The sequence below is a fragment of the Natrix helvetica genome (assembly GCF_964273705.1).
Source record: "Natrix helvetica genome assembly, chromosome: 4".
Classification (NCBI taxonomy): domain Eukaryota; kingdom Metazoa; phylum Chordata; class Lepidosauria; order Squamata; family Natricidae; genus Natrix; species Natrix helvetica.
In genome coordinates this window covers 80394440-80410901 of record NC_138550.1, presented here as the reverse complement: position 1 = coordinate 80410901, position 16462 = coordinate 80394440, and the positions used below count along the sequence as shown (strand labels likewise).

At 39.6% G+C, this 16462-nt stretch overlaps 1 protein-coding gene across 11 annotated transcripts in view; it reads left to right on the top strand.

Moving 5' to 3' along the window:
* Positions 1–16462, top strand: part of CTNND2 (catenin delta 2) — a 525796-nt gene that overhangs the window by 449780 nt on the left and 59554 nt on the right. For all 11 annotated transcript variants that reach the window (XR_014175415.1, XM_081953365.1, XM_081953369.1 and 8 more), the window contains one exon: positions 215–365. Coding sequence is in view for 10 of the 11 variants with exons in the window: in XM_081953365.1 (XP_081809491.1) it covers positions 215–365 (151 nt within the window). In the remaining variant the exon portion in view is untranslated. The remainder of the gene's footprint in view (positions 1–214; positions 366–16462) is intronic.

Here is a 16462-nt window from a genome sequence, read left to right as displayed (position 1 = left end):
CTGGTGCTAATTGAACAGATTCTCAGCTCCCTTCTTGATTCCCCTTTTCCTCTTCCTGGGAGGTATGGCCATGGAGATAGTACAGCGGGAGATAGTACATCATTTATATAAAATGATGACTTTTTATTATTATTTCCCATTTCTAAATAACTTTTGCTATATTCAGTTGATGAAACTTATCTGCTTTGTCATGTTCATTCCCCCCCTCCTGCAGTGGTCAGTATATATCCGTGCTGCAGTACGGAAAGAAAAAGGCCTGCCTATACTAGTAGAACTTCTTCGAATAGACAATGATCGGGTGGTATGTGCGGTTGCAACAGCTTTACGGAATATGGCCTTAGATGTCCGAAATAAAGAACTAATAGGTAGGTGACAACATGATATTTATTTGCTTCACCCCAAGTTTGCTAAAATTTAATATAAATATGTCATTCCTGCATAAGCTTAGGTGAGAAATTAAACATATTGAGCACTTTAATGTGTTAAGATACTGCCAGAATGGGATTCTCTGTTCTTGGTTAATCTTGAAAAACTGTATATATTTTGTGTTTTTATCTTTTGGGGGGTGACAGACACTATTTATTATGTGCAAAACTGCATGTGCTTTTGAGTTTTGTTCAAGTGCTATAGGTTAAAGCTAACAAAGGATGGAAATGGTACAAACAGATGAAAAGTTTAAGTAGAATTGGAAGGATCGCACCAGCAGGAATACTTGTTTAACTAATCTCTCTTGCATCCTCTCATAACAAAGAGTTTCCCATTCATCTGAAGCAGTTTTCAGGCAGTCTACAGAGATGAAAGACATTTTCCTCTCTTCTGCTAATAGGAATGTCATTCGGCTCAACTAGTAGAAACGAACTCAGTGTGCTGCTTTATTGTAATACTGTATTTTAATTTTGCTTTCTTCTGGGTAATACCAACTTTTCATTTTATCCACAAGAATTGCAAATCCAAGATGGTGGCAATTTGCCATAAGATCCCAGGCTAAAGCTGAGAGATCATGAATTCCAGTCCTGAACTTGGGCACAGAATTAGCTGGGTGGCTTTGGACAGTATCTCAGCCCTGGAGGAAAGCAATAGAATATTACTTCTGAAAATCCTGCAGGGATTGTCCAACCAGTCGCCAGAAGTCAAGGCTGACTTATTTGCTTTTAAAGCTGTTGTGTAGAAGGCTGTTGATGTGTACATTTCTGTCTTAAGACATTTTTCAATTCACGTGAAAATATATCTGACCAATAGTATTCTGAGTTAATGTAATATTTTGTATATTTTTACTACATCATACAAAGAGTCAGCAAATAATACTTTTGGAATGTAGTCCTCGACTCCCAACAGTTCATTTAGTGACCAACGGCACTAAAAAAGTGAATGTCAACATTCCAAATATCCAGAAATAAATCAGAGTCCAAGGTAGAACTATCCTTAAACTTCCAATTTAATAAGAGAGACATGTTGGTACATCTGTGGCAACCCGAATCTGAAAGCTTCCTGGGTTTCTACCCAATTGAAAGTTCATGATCCTGGGGAGGAAAGCTGACGTCGCGACGGCATGACGTGCGATCTTGGTGCTCCAAGATCGCAATTTCTGCCGCTGGATGGTCCATTTGGACCTAAACCGTCCCGCAGAGATGGTGATTGACAAGAGCACCTCCTGCGGATCTCAGGGACACCGCAAATTCCCTGAAAGATCCAGGAATAGCCCTTTTTTTCTGGCGACAGAAACGCAGCTAATGAAGCTGCTAAAGTTGGGACAGCTCCGGAATGGGAAGAAAGCGGAAAGAGAAACTGTCGAATTGGTGAGGAAATTTTATTATTAGAGCAAGAGACTACCCAAGAAAAAAATTTAAGTTAAGATTGAAGACAGAAGACTGTATGCGGCAAGATTGATCTGCATTGAACTTAGTGTGTTATCCAGTTTATAATTATTTTTTTTCACGGATGGAACTTTTGCGGGGGCTCCCTATTTTTTAAACTGAATGGATTAATTCTTCTTTTTTCACTTTTGCTTATACCTATGGATTAAAATTCTCCTTTTTTTATAATGCTTGATTGGATTGATTGGATTGTTTTTGATCTCCATTTAAGGTTTTTTTTTTCTTTCTTAAGCTTGGAATATAAAGAAGATAATAATAAGGATTATAAAGAGTGTTGTAACAACAGGAGGAAAAGCAGTTACACTACCACTTAGAGGCTGGAGGCTGGATACATTGTTTTTTCTTCTTTCTCTTTGATCACTTGAGATTCAAGGTTCTTTCAGTTTGTTTACTGACAGTGATAGTAGGAAGAGCACAAGTTGTTTATACAGGCCTTTTGGAAGTTCTATCACTAGCTATTGGAGGGAAGACATTTTGACTTGAAAGATAATAAATGAACCTGTTTGAAGTTTATTAAAATAGCCTTGAACCCTATAGTGGCAGTGTCTGCAAAATTGAAAGAATGGCTCAGCAGGAAAAAGAAACTGTAACATTGCAAATGATTATGTTTGAAATTCAAAATCTACTAGTTGTGACAGAGAGAATTGAAAAGAGATTGGAGAATATGGAATACAAAACAGAAAAATCTGATGGAGAAACTGAGGATGTTTATTAAATGAAGAAAGTGGAGGACAGAGTTCAAAAGATGGAAGAAAAAAATGAGCAAAGAGATAAGAAAACTTAACAGATTTTGGGTTTCAAGCTGTTATGAGATATGAAAGAAATAACATGTTGCCAAGAGAAGTTTATACAAGATTTATTAAGAAAGTAATTAGAACATTAATGCTACAAATGGCAAGAGATATAAGACCGCAGTATTACTGGAAAGATACAGGTTGATGCAATGAAAATGTATAATAAAAAATTAAGATAAATTTAGTTTACTAGTAATATGTATACAATGAAGCGACAATAGCTATAGTTAAATAATGATTAATAATGATAACAATACATATAGATGTATTAGTTTGATAATATGAAATTTTATATAAACAACACATGGAGATTATGAGAGGTTTAAAAGTTTTATCTAGAATATGTTATAAAGATGTATTGTGATTGGATGATCTTAGAATGATTTAATGGAATGTTATCATATAATCCTATTTTAGATTTTGAATATTATATATAAAAGGATGTAAAAACAATTATAGTCAAATTAAGGTTGAGATATAATAATTGTGATATACACGAATATAGGTGAATTTAAAATATGTGATTTGATATGAAAAGCAGGTGGTGACTATGGAAGAGATGGATGGAAATACTGTAACCAACTGACACACTTTCTACAATTTGTAATAGAAGATGTTTTTTTAATGTTTGTTTGTCCTTGTTCAAAAACAAATAAAATTTGTTTTATTAAAAAAAGAAAGGTCATGATCCTGTCCCCACACCCACAAGTCCATCACATGGTCCAATCTTCCTCTGCCATGCTGGCATTTCCACCCATCTAGTTCCGGTCAGGTGCAGATGTGTGGAGACAAAAGATGACCTTGGGCTTCTAGAAAGGAATGTTCTATCATGACAACAACACATTCTACAATTCTACTCCTTACTGTTCCCCTCCCAATTACTACACTAATGAAACAGCATAGTAAAATAATAGTGAGTGTGGCAGGCCAAAGATCCTAAAAGGAATATAACTGCAGGCCTGACAGGTAGCCTCTCCTCAGAAGAAAAACATTTCCTGAAAAGAGAATAATATAAAAGATAACATAACAAAATTAACCTCCCCCCCGGGGGGGATCATTTGGCTTATCAGGAAACTTCTCATGGAATTGTTTTATTAACTTCTCCACTTTTATTTTATTTTATTTATTTTATTATTTCTTAGATTTTTAAACCGCCCCCTCTCCCAAAAAGGGACTCGGGGCGGTGTACAGTCAGTGCATAAAATACAGACATAACAATAAAATACATTTAAAATACATTAGAGGGGGAGATAGACTGTACAAGAAATAAATACCTAAAAACATCCCAATTAAAACCCCAAACCCAATTAAAATAAATCCCCGGGAGGTAAAACTAAGAAAGTGCCAAGCCAGCTGATTGAAATAGGTGAGTCTTTAACTTTTGACGGAAGGAACGGAGGTCAGTGGTAGTTCGAATATCAGGGGGGAGGTCGTTCCAGAGGGTTGGGCCCATCACAGAGAAGGACCTACTCCTAGGTGTCGCCCGCTGGCATTGCCTAGCGGACGGCACCAGGAGGAGCCCCTCCCTGTGTGAGCGGATAGGTCGCAGGGACGAGTGTGGTAGGATGCGATCCTGCAGATAACTAGGTCCTGTGCCATGGAGCGCTTTAAAGATGGTGATCAATACCTTGAAACGCACCCGGAAGGTCACAGGTAGCCAGTGCAGCTCGCGCAGGAGAGGTGTTACGTGGGAGTAACGTGTACTCCCCATAATAACCCACGCGGCTGCGTTCTGAACTAGCTGCAGTCTCCGGATGCGTCCCAAGGGAAGCCCCATGTAGAGAGCATTGCAGTAGTCCAGGCGAGACGTTTTAGGTTCCAGCTTTTCACCCAAATAGCTTCAGACAAAGGGTAACCCTTCCAATGCACTAAATACTGTAAGCGACCCCTATGCAGCCTGGAATCTATGATTTTTTCCACCTCAGATTGTGTTTCCCCTTTTATCACTACAGGAGGAGGGAAAGCTTGGATGGAGGGTCTTATGCTGGACCCAATTACTGGCTTCAACAAGCTACAATGAAATTCTGGGTCAATTTTCCCCAGACTTCTGGGTAGACTGAGTTGAACCAAAACTGGGTTAACTATCTTCACTATTGGAAATGGACCTAGAAATTTGGACCAAATTCCTTGCTAGACATTCTTAATCTTATGTATTTCGTAGACACAAAACTTTGTCCCACACACGGAAGGGGGGTTGGAGCGAGTGATGTTTATCAGCTTGCTTCTCGTAGACTTCTGCCGCATCTGCTAGAGCTTTCTTCGTACTTTCCCATACCTTCTTTAGTGTGTCCATCCATTCATTCAGAAACATGGAGAAGGGAGGTTCTCTAGGCAACTCAGGCATGGCAACAAATTCCATGCCACTGGTAATCTGGAAAGGAGTTAATTCAGTGATGCTGTGACCGCATCGTTGTACGCCACTTCGGCGAGGGGTAGCAAGTCTGACCAGTTGTCTTGCTGATAGTCCACATAACACCGGATGTATTGTTCCACCACTGCATTGGCCCTCTCTACTGCGCAGTTCATGCTGGGATGAACCTCTGAGCTCAGTTCTTGTGTGGACCCAATGGATCTCATGACCTCTCTCCAGAACTTGGCTGTGAACTGGACTCCGCAGTCTGAAATGATGCTTTTGGTTACTCCATGCAGGCGATAATTGTATTTGACAAACATTTTCGCTAATTTCTTTGCGGACGGCAACCCTGAGCAAGCGATGAAGTGCGCCTGCTTGGAAACCAAATCAATAATTGTCCAGATTACTCTGTTCCCACTGCTATCTGGGAGTTCGACGATGAAGTCCATTGCAATCTCTTCCCATGGTCGGTTAGGGCTGGCCACTCGTTGTAGTAGTCCAGGGGACTTCTCCAGCAGTGGTTTTATCGTTGCGCAAGTAGCACAGCTTTTTGCGTAATCTTCCACCTCCAATTTCATCTTTGGCCACCAAAATTGATGCCTGGCAAGGTGGAGTGTTTTTAGGAATCCAAAGTGGCCTCCTAGTTCCGCCTCATGGCTTTGCTGTAGAACTTCCAGCCTCAACCCCGTGGGGATGTACAGTTTGGACCCCTTCCAGACTAATCCATTTTCCATCGTTAGGATATCCTCGTCTATTGGGAGCGCCAATTTCATAGCTGTCATCAGCTTATCCTGGCTTCGGTTAGTTATTTGGGCTGCCTTTTGGTAGGAGGGTGAAAGGATGGGGTGAACAACTTCTCCCTTCTCTCTGTCATACTGCGGTTTTCTCGACAAAACATCCCCCAACAAGTTTTTTGACATTTATTGGACCCCTGAGGCTTTTGTCTCTGCTGCAGGTGCTGCAGGTTCTGGGCTCTTGGGTTCAATCGTCTCTGGGTGGCTCTTTTCCTCCACCAGTGGTAGCTGCCCAAATGCAATCATCAGTTTCCTACTGCCATCTTCCCACTTTATTGTAGGCTTCCACTTGTAAAGCCATGCAAGCCCCAAGATAATCCGGCATCTCTGGAGCCACAATGAATCTGAGAAGCTCATAGTGGCAGCCCACTTGTAACTTTACCAGTTCAGTTATTAGCGTGGCTGGGGCCCCTCCAATTAGCATTCCATCTACCTGCTCAACCCGAATGGGACAGGCTAGAGCAGGCATGTCCAAAGTGTGGCCCGGGGGCCAAATGCGGCCCTTTTTCAAATTTCAAGTGGCCCACAGACTCTTTTCCCCATTGGAGTTATTTGTTTAGTCTTTCATAAGATACCATATTTTTCGGAGTATAAAGATGCATCTTTTTCCCCTCAAAAAAGAGACTAAAAATCTGGGTGCATCTTATACATTGAATACAGCATTTTTTGCCTCCCAAAACCCTGCCCACTTCACCAAAATGGCTGTGCATAGCCTTTAGGAGGTTTTCAGAGTATACCTGGGGGCTGTGGAGGGCATAAATGAGCAAAAAACGGGCTGTTTTTTGCTCAACTTTGGCCCCCCCCACCCAGCCCCCAGGAGCACTCTAGAAGCCTCTTAAAGGCTATTCATGCCCTTTTAAAAAAAAGGCCCGTTTTCGCGAAAAATGGGCCGTTTTGGGGAGAGTGCAAAAACTTTTTTAAAAAATTTGCCTCTTCAAAATCTTGGTGTGTCTTATACTCCGAAAAATACGGTAGTTAATTCGCATTTAATGTTAAGGGTTCAAAGAATGTCAGGCTGAATGATCGGCCCCACACATTTTCACCTCACCAAATCTGGCCCTCCTTGCAAAACGTTTGGACACCTCTGGGCTAGAGGTCTTGTGTGTATGCCCAGTTGCTTTACAATCGACATGCTGATTAAGCATCGAGTGCAACCAGTGTCCACAACTGCTTCAACTTCCCCTTCCACCCCCTTTTCGGGTACTTGGAGGTTGACTTGGGAGGTGAAGGGGCAGATGGTTGCCCTAACCATTGGGTCATCTTTGGCATTTCCCTCCTCCGAGGCTTCCCCATTGGTAGGACTCTTCATCACCTTAGGTTGGGGATCATCTTCCAGAGGTTGTTGGCCCAGATGACTCTTTTCTGGTGGCATCTGGGGCCTTCTCTTTACTGCCATGGCGGTTGGTGCGCACGTTTGTGGCATTGGGGCTGGAGCCAAGCACTCTGATGCTCGGTGGCCAAGTTGACAGCAACGTTGGAACCTAGTTACATCTCTAAACTTAGGAACCGCCTCATCACATTGTTCCGCTATCCATCCTGCAGCTTCCCCCTCATTCATCCCTTCTTCCATTGTCGAGAACTCTTCTCTGTAGGAAGGTGGGGTAAGAACCTGTTGGGGCATTGCAGGGGAGACTGGAACTGATGGGGAGGTCAATCCCTGGTTTGGCCACTGCCCAGTTGTGTGCCATCTGCTGAGGGAGGGTAGGTGCCCACTGGCATCCCTTCCATCCATGACCTAGGGTTAAGACCCATCCCGGGGTTGCCTGATTCACAGATTGCAGTTCAATCAATGATGGCTGGCTAGGGGGGTTATGAGCCAAGACCCCCTCTGCTGGCTTGGAGGATTTTCCCATATTGATGGCCAAGTAGGTGCCCACTGGCATCTATTCCATCCATGACCTGGGAATAAAGCCCAATTTGGTGGTGTTTGATTCACAAGCTGCAGCCCAATTTCCAGTGGCTGGCTAGTGAAAGATGCTGGCCAAATCCCTTCTTTCTGGCTCAACTCATTTATCCTGTATGGGAGGAGTAATTATCTCCAGTCCTCCAGTCTATTGCAGGTTTTAATATTGAAGGAGGGGGGAAATTGACTCACATTTGGCTATAGAAGCTGGTCTGGGATTCCAAACATCTTGTCACTTCCAGCCGTATGTAGAATAAGCCTTTCCAGCCCCCTCCAGCTGCATTTTTCCAGATGTTATAAATCTTCAAACAGAAATTTCTTTGCACTTTGAATATTTGCAGAGAAGCGTCTTGTCAATCAGCTCATTTTCACTTTCACTGATTTTTACACTGACCAGGTCAGTCAGCGTTGGAGTCAGCACCCCTCGCCAGCACCCGTGCCTGGGTTGCTGGTGATTTATTTTAAAGGCAGATTCGGGATAATGTCAGCGTTCCAAATATCATCCAGAAATAAATCAAGAGTCCAAGGCAGAACTATCCTTAAACTTCCAATTTAATAAGATAGACATGTTGGTACATCTGTGGCAGCCCAAATCTGAAAGCTTCCTGGGTTTCCACCCAGTTGAAAGGTCATGATCCTGTCCCCACACCCACAAGTCCATCACATGGTCCAATCTTCCTCTGCCACACTGGCATTTCCACCCATCTAGTTCCGGTCAGATGCAGAGATGCATAGACAAAAGATGAACTTGGTCTTCTAGAAAGGAATGTTCTATTATGACAACAACACATTCTACAATTCTACTCCTTACTATTCCCCTCCCAATTACTACACTAATGAAACAGCATAGTAAAATAATAGTGAGTGTGGCAGGCCAAAGATCCTAAAAGGAATATAACTGCAGGCCTGACAGTGAACTTGTGAAGTTCCCAAGAGCTGACCTAATTAATTTACAAGCCTCGAGACAAAGTTCAAAAAACCCCCATTCATTTATTAGGACTAACATCTTGGCACGGACTTCTGTGGAGCCTAAACTGGCTTTCGCTTAATTGCATTTGAACTTTACTCCTCTATCTCCTCCTTTCTGTCATCCGTCTTAGATCATATTCACAAACTAGGTTGTAGAAATATGAGATCCAACTCTGGCCAAAAGTATGCATGAAATCCTCCCTCGAATGCCAACCTGATAATAGTCATGGCAATGCTTTAGAAATTGACAGAACTTATGACCATTTTTTACACTTACAACCAGGACAGTATCTATGTAGTTATGTGATTAATATTCAAATAATTGGCAATTGAATCATATTTACAACAGTTGCAGTGTCCTGGGGTCATGTGATCACTTTTGCAACCTGCTGACAAGCAAAGTCAATGGGGAAGTCAGATTCACTTAATATCCGTGTTACTAAGTTATCAACTGCAGTGATTCACTTAACATTTGTGACAAGAAAGTTCACAAAATTGAGCAAAATTCACTTAGCAACCATCTTGCTTAAAACAGAAATTTTAGGCTCCATTGTGGTCATAAGTCAAGAACTACATGTACTCTCCTTCTTTTAAAAAAAACATTCCTGTTATATCACATCTTGGATTAATGGCCAACTCCCTAATCATCCTGTCCCAAAGTTGTCAATTTATCACGTTCAGTCACTATACAACAATTTAGAAAAGAATGACTAAGGGATCTCACAGAAGGCTTTTTATTTCTAAAGAGGATATTTAAGTGATTGTAAAGATGCTATTTTCACTGTTTGCAAGTTATAAAGATGGGAATTTTGAAATACACTTATAAATCATATTTTATTAGATTTCTGGAACATTTAGTATCATAACAATAAAGACTCCCTCAAGCAAAGGTCCTGTCCAGATCAACTACTGTGAATTCATCTCCAGTCTAATATTTTCTAACTGAAGTGTTCATATATTGAACCTTGTTTCACAATAGAGGTAGACAGCCTCCTTGTGCAGAGATTTAACTTTTCTCCAGATTTTTAGGGGTGGGGGAATCTTCACTATTATGTAACTGGAAACCACTGTATGCCCCCAAATCTAACAGATATGATCTGGAGGGTCTGCTAAAATGGGGTCTAGAACAAAGCAACATAGCAACTGAAGCTTTGTCTTTTAAAAAATTGAAATCATGGCCAAGATCTCTGTTTTTGTAGTAGGGTGTGGAGGATCAAAAGCAGTGCTTCTGTATTTGATTTCTGATCCTGCAGCCACAACTGGTATGGCCAGTGGTGAGGATTTGAGGAGTTATAGTTCAAATATGGCTCAATGCAAAGAATTTGCTCAATTATAAAATAAGATATGTAAACAAGGATCAATAAAGTCTTCATCTATATCAGACAATTACTTAGCTTAATCCCCCCCCCAAAAAAACAGATAGAATCCAAAATTAAATTAGAAACTTTATTCTTCCAAATGTGTATTCAGTTTTCTTAGCTACATTAATTTAATTGGGCAATGTGAAAACGAAGAAGAAAATTCTAGATTAAGTGTGTGCTCTGCTTGTTTCTACTATTAACAGGAAACTTGATTTACTAGCTTTATCTTAAAAAATTACATGATATTGTGGATTTCAAGGTGATACTCCAATAATCTAACTAAAAACAGGTATTTTCTGTTACAAAACTATATTTTCCGATCACAAGCATTTTTAACCCCCAGAAGGCCTTACAGATATTATTACCTTTCTTTGATCTTTCATTTGTACTCTATAATCTATAGAGATCGATATCAGACCTACTTCAAAAATTAAGATTAACAGCAGCGACAGGTTGTCATCACGTGATGTATCGCAACTTTTTTTTCTGTTCGCAAAAATGGGGGTTGGGTGGCCAGCGCGTGACGCACCTTGGCCGCAGGCTGTGGGTTTGCCACCCCTGATTAACAGGTTCTCTAGTCCCTTAGACATACCCAAGTAATTTATCCTGTGAAAATATTATCTTCAAACACTTTCAAACATTTGATATTATAAGGAAATGTATTCCCCAACTAACTTGTTATAACTTTATCTATTGAGCTTTATTTAGAATTTTTTAAGCTATATATTTTGGTTATCTCAAAATATGTGTAAAAGTAAATTAAGAGGAAGTCCAGTGTAGTAGTTATGGCACCAGGTTAGAAACCAAGGGACTGTAAGTTCTAGTCCTGCCTTATGCATGAAACCAGGTGGGTGAATATGGATCAGTCTCTATCAACCTTAGGAAGAAAGCAATGATAAACCACTTCTGAAAAACCTTGCCAAGAACAAGGGGCTATACTAGGCAGTCACCAGTTACTTGAAGACCCAAAATAAATGTAAGTACAATAAATTTGTATAAAATATAGAAATAACAGTTGTTTTTTTTATTTTTCAAGCTTATATTTTAATTAGAGTTCAGAATAGAGGGTATGGTGTCATTTGTATGGCTGCATTTTTTCTTCTCTTTGCACCTGAATGAAAATAATGTACTAGAAAAAAGGAAAAATGTGTTATATATCATTTATTCATGGCATAAATCTGTACAAAGGTTGAGGAATATAAAATACAATAAAAACTACAGCTTTCTATTTTAAAAAATCTCCATACCCATAAAACCCAAATTAGTCAAGTAACTTTCAATATGACTTGAAAGACTGGATTTTCTTCCGTTCATATCTCTCAATTTTTCCTAATGCTTTTATTATTAGTTGCCCTTTGAAAAAGTTATTTAATCTTCATGAAAGATAGTAGGCTATCCTTTTCTCTATTAATTTCTTATTGTTTATTTTAATGAAAATATCATAGCTCAAGTTGTTTTAACAGTAAACACATGGAATAGCCAGAACACTGTTTAAAACACACATTAGAATCTAAATCTAGCTCCAAAAATACAAGAAATGGAACAATCAAATTCTTAAAATGTAATTTGTTGCAGTGGCTGAATAGCTTTTTCTTTCAACTGAAAATGCTGCTTGTGTACATTTGTTCTACATCCTTTCCTTTGATAAAAGTAAATGGATGAGAATGCTAATCTTCAAGTTGCTGATGGTTATGAAATGCATTAAAGTACAATGGTTCTCACTATTCAAGTCTGAGTTCACCAGATGCATTTTTAAAGTTTTAGGTTTAGGTAAAGATGGGCATGCAGCAATCTCTTGAGTCATGTGCCCCTAGTATCCCTGAATTGTGCTAAAAACATTGGCAAGGAAATAGCTAATTTTCAAGAGTGCAATTTCAGGACTTTAGGGATTGGGAAGCTAGAGGCTTCCCATGTTCATTCCTGGTTTTAACTTATCCAGTGTCAAAAGACTTAGGAGTGAAAATGTAGTAATGGTTTGATACATTTCAATACTTAAAACTCACCCATAAGATTCCATTTGTGACATTAGCAGCAGTAGCAGAGGAGCCAATCATGACTACTGCATGTAACTACATTTAGTTCATAAGTATAGTATAGCTACTTGTACCTAAAGAAAGGGGTTTCAAAAAGTGTTCCAGGCACTGGGAGCTATTTCTTACAATGCATACGCAATCCTTATATGATTGGCTGGATGTTGTTCATTGGGAATCTGAGGATCAGTTCTAATGAAATTGAAATGATCAATCAGTTTGCTCAATCCATTTCAGTTCATGTTTTCAGACAATTGAGTGGTGTTTATCCAATTGGGAAGTTGATTTAGTTTGCAAGGATAGAATCTATACATGTACGAGGTGTTGAATCATTAGATGAATTCAAAGACAACAGTTTAATTCAGTGTTTTGATACAGAGTGATAATGTGGTTCAGAAAAGTGATATCTTAGAATTTAATTGAATCTTTACAAAGAGATTAACCCAGGTTAGTGCTCTAGGGTTTGGGATATGGATGGTCCATGTTAAATTTCTTGCTTACCAATAGTAATAGCTGTAGTTGCACTAGACCAGAATTTCTGTTTCTAAGTGATGCATTTGCAAAATCCTATTTCACGTGATCTCATTACTTAGCAACAGCAGTCCCAGCACTGTGTGTTGCTTTTGTTAAGTGAGAATCACCAGTCATTAAACAAGCCCCTCCTCACAGCTTCCTGCTGATTTCCAACAAACAAAAGTGAATGAGGAACTAGAAGGAAGTTATGAATCCAGGGCAGCTTGCAAACAGGTCAGTGGGTGGATAAGTGGCTGCTTCAGGCCTGCACAAGTGCAGACAGGGCAGGGTTGGTTACTGCCGGGGCAGAAGGATACCTAAGCCGCCTGACGCTCCACCGCCTTTTCTTAGGTCTATTGGCATCTCTTTATTCGTTTATTCCAGGGGTTTCCAAACTTGGCAACTTTAAGACTTGTGGACTTCAACTCCCAGAATTCCCCAGCCAGTTGGCTGGGGAATTCTGGGAGTTGAAGTCCACAAGTCTTAAAAGTTGCCAAGTTTGGACACCCCTGGTTTATTCCCTTATTTAAGAATCTTTCATTCCCATGGATTTGTGCAATCAGCTACCCTCCTCTTACAAAATCAAGAGGGAGAGAATCATTAGAAGAAGAAAGAACAACACCATGAATTTTCCCTCTCAAATGGAAAGGGAAAATAGATTAAGAATTGGAATCTAGTTCAGTTTGGAGCTGTTGCACATTATAATTAGACATTTCATCATGTTGTCTATATTATTATGAAATCTGGATTAATCTCAGGTCATAAGCTTCGATTATATAGTTAGAAGAGATGGTTAAACAACGCCTACTGCATCAATTTGCTTAATGGGTATTATACCTTCTGATACTGAATTTCATATGTTAATTACTCAGGCATGATTTCCTTTTCCTTGCTCAGAATTAGCTGAAGATGGTGGTATTTCTAACTTTGTGTGCCATTAACTGTTGTAACTTTCTGTTCTGTCCCTTTCAGTCTTCCATTTTTACAAATATAAAAGTTCAGAATCTTTAGTCCTACATATACAGAAAAAAACCCCTCCAAATTCTTAAATCATTTCTTTTTGTTTTTTATTCAAGAATGGATTATTACTGATTAAAAGGCAATACGCAATGTTCTAGAAATGTCTTCATCTAACAGGCTTGTTCTTTTGCCCTTCTTCTGAATTATCTCAGTGCTTCTCCCACACTGCGGTGTTGTGAAAACTTTCTCATTTGTTCCATTTTCTAACAACCAGTTATTACGGTATCTCTAACCCTTATATTAGACCTCTCTCAAGAAATAGTGAACACTAGAACTGGAAGCAGGCCCAAACCGTCATTCAAAGATGCATCCACCGTGCATAAATTACAACATGCCACAAGTTATTGTATGCTTAAATTTGCAAAAGATTTTTGATGAAAATCTTCTAAAATTGTGTGAACTGGCTGTACCAAGAATCAGAAGCAGCCTGAAATTAGGAAACAAATACTGTGCTTATTATGAATAATTGTCTTTACCATTTCCTTGCTGTTCCATTTAAAATCTTGCTATAATATTTTTTTATCAGTTTTTTATTTAAAGGTACATTTTACTTTATAAACTTTAATTTGTAATATGTAACTTCCTGGAAACTATTGAGATGTGTAGAGATCTCCCATCATCTTTTGGCAAAGAGGGTGTAGTGGTAAGATAGGCAGCCAATAAATGTACTATTATTAACTTTTATTCACCAAACATGAAATTGAGTGGTGGTGGTGATGATGATGATGATGATGATGATGATAATGATAATGATAGCCTTCAGGATGCCCTCAGACATTACTGAGATAAAGAAAATACAATTTAATTAAATCCTGTGAAGATATTTCCCTGCATAAGCCATAATGGACTAAATCAAACCCTAAATGATTCTACTTTTAAGCTATGCAAAGCAGTGAAGAAAAATAAAATTGTGACATCATTTCTGTGCACAATTGCCTTTCCATCAAGAAGATTAATTATGCACATAGAATTTCCATTGAAGCTAATTAAGAAATGTGTGATCAATGTACCATATCTTTATTTACAGTGTATATATACGCTTTTCTTCCCCAAAAGATATTACTTTCTTAAAAAACATTACTGGACAGAATTTTGCTTTTACAGTGGTGCCTTGGTACTCAACATTAATTGGTTCCAGGAGGTATAATGAATACCAAAAATGATGAATACGAAACACATTTTTTTCTATAAGGAATAATGTAGTGAGTCACAAGGCAGTCGACATCGACAGGTTCTAGTTGTACTTTAAGTACCAAACAAACGATGAGTACTGGGACAAAATTTTCACATCAAAATGCATGGAGTACCAAATTATATGAATTTCAAAGCAGTTGAGTACCAAGGTACCATTGTACAGGGGAAACTTGAAAAATTAGAATATCGTGCAAAAGTTCATTTATTTCAGTAATGCAACTTAAAAGGTGAAACTAATATATGAGATAGACTCATTACATGCAAAACAAGATAGTTCAAGCCGTGATTTGTCATAATTGTGATGATTATGGCTTACAGCTCATAAAAACCCCAAATCCACAATCTCAATAAATTAGAATATTACATGCAATCAATAAAACAAGGATTGTACATAGAACAATATCGGACCTCTGGAAAGTATAAGCAAGCATATGTACTCAGTACTTGGCTTGGGCCCCTTTTGCAGCAATTACTGCCTCAATGCGGCGTGGCATGGAAGCTATCAGACTGTGGCACTGCTGAGGTGTCATGGAAGACCAGGATGTTTCAATAGTGGCCTTCAGCTCTTCTGCATTGTTCGGTCTCATGTCTCTCATCTTTCTCTTGGCAATGCCCCATAGATTCTCTATGCGGTTCAGGTCAGGCAAGTTTGCTGGCCAATCAAGCACAGTAATCCCACGGTCATTGAACCAGGTTTTGGTGCTTTTGGCAGTGTGGGCAGGTGCCAAGTCCTGCTGGAAAATGAAGTCAGCATCCCCATAAAGCTCGTCTGTGGAAGGAAGCATGAAGTGCTCCAAAATCTCCTGGTAGACGGCTGCCTTGACCCTGGACTTAATGAAGCACAGTGAACCAACACCAGCAGAGGACATGGCTCCCCAAATCAACACAGACTGTGGAAACTTCACACTGGACTTCCAGCATCTCGCAGTGTGTGCCTCTCCATTCTTCCTCCATACTCTGAGTCCTTGGTTTCCAAATGAGATGCAAAAGTTGCTCTCGTTAGAAAAAAGGACTTTGGACCACTGAGCAACAGATCAGGACTGTTTTTCTTTAGCCCAGATAAGACGCTTCTGACGTTGTTTGTTGTTTAGGAGCAGCTTGACAAGAAGAATACGACATTTGAAGCCCATGTCTAGGATCCATCTCTGCGTGGTGGCTCTTGATGCACTGACACCAGCCTCAGTCCACTCCTTGTGAAAGTCCCCAACACTTTTAAATGGCCTTTTCCTGACAATCCTCTCCAGGCTGCGGTCATCCCTGCTGCTTGTGCACCTTTTTCTTCCACACTTTTCCCTTCCACATAACTTTCTATTAATGTGCTTTGATACAGCACTTTGGGAACATCCAACTTCTTTTGCAATTACTTTTTGAGGCTTCCCCTCCTTATGGAGGTTGTCAATGATGGTTTTCTGCACATCTGTCAGGTCAGCAGTCTTTCCCATGATTGTGATTCCTACTGAACCAGACAGAGACCATTTAAAGGCTCAGGAACCCTTTGCAGGTGTTATGGCTTAATTAGCTGATTAGAGTGGGACACTTTTAGCCTAGAATATTGCACCTTTTCACAATATTCTACTTTTCTGAGATTGTGGATTTGGGGTTTTCATGAGCTGTAAGCCATAATCATCACAATTATGACAAATCACGGCTTGAACTA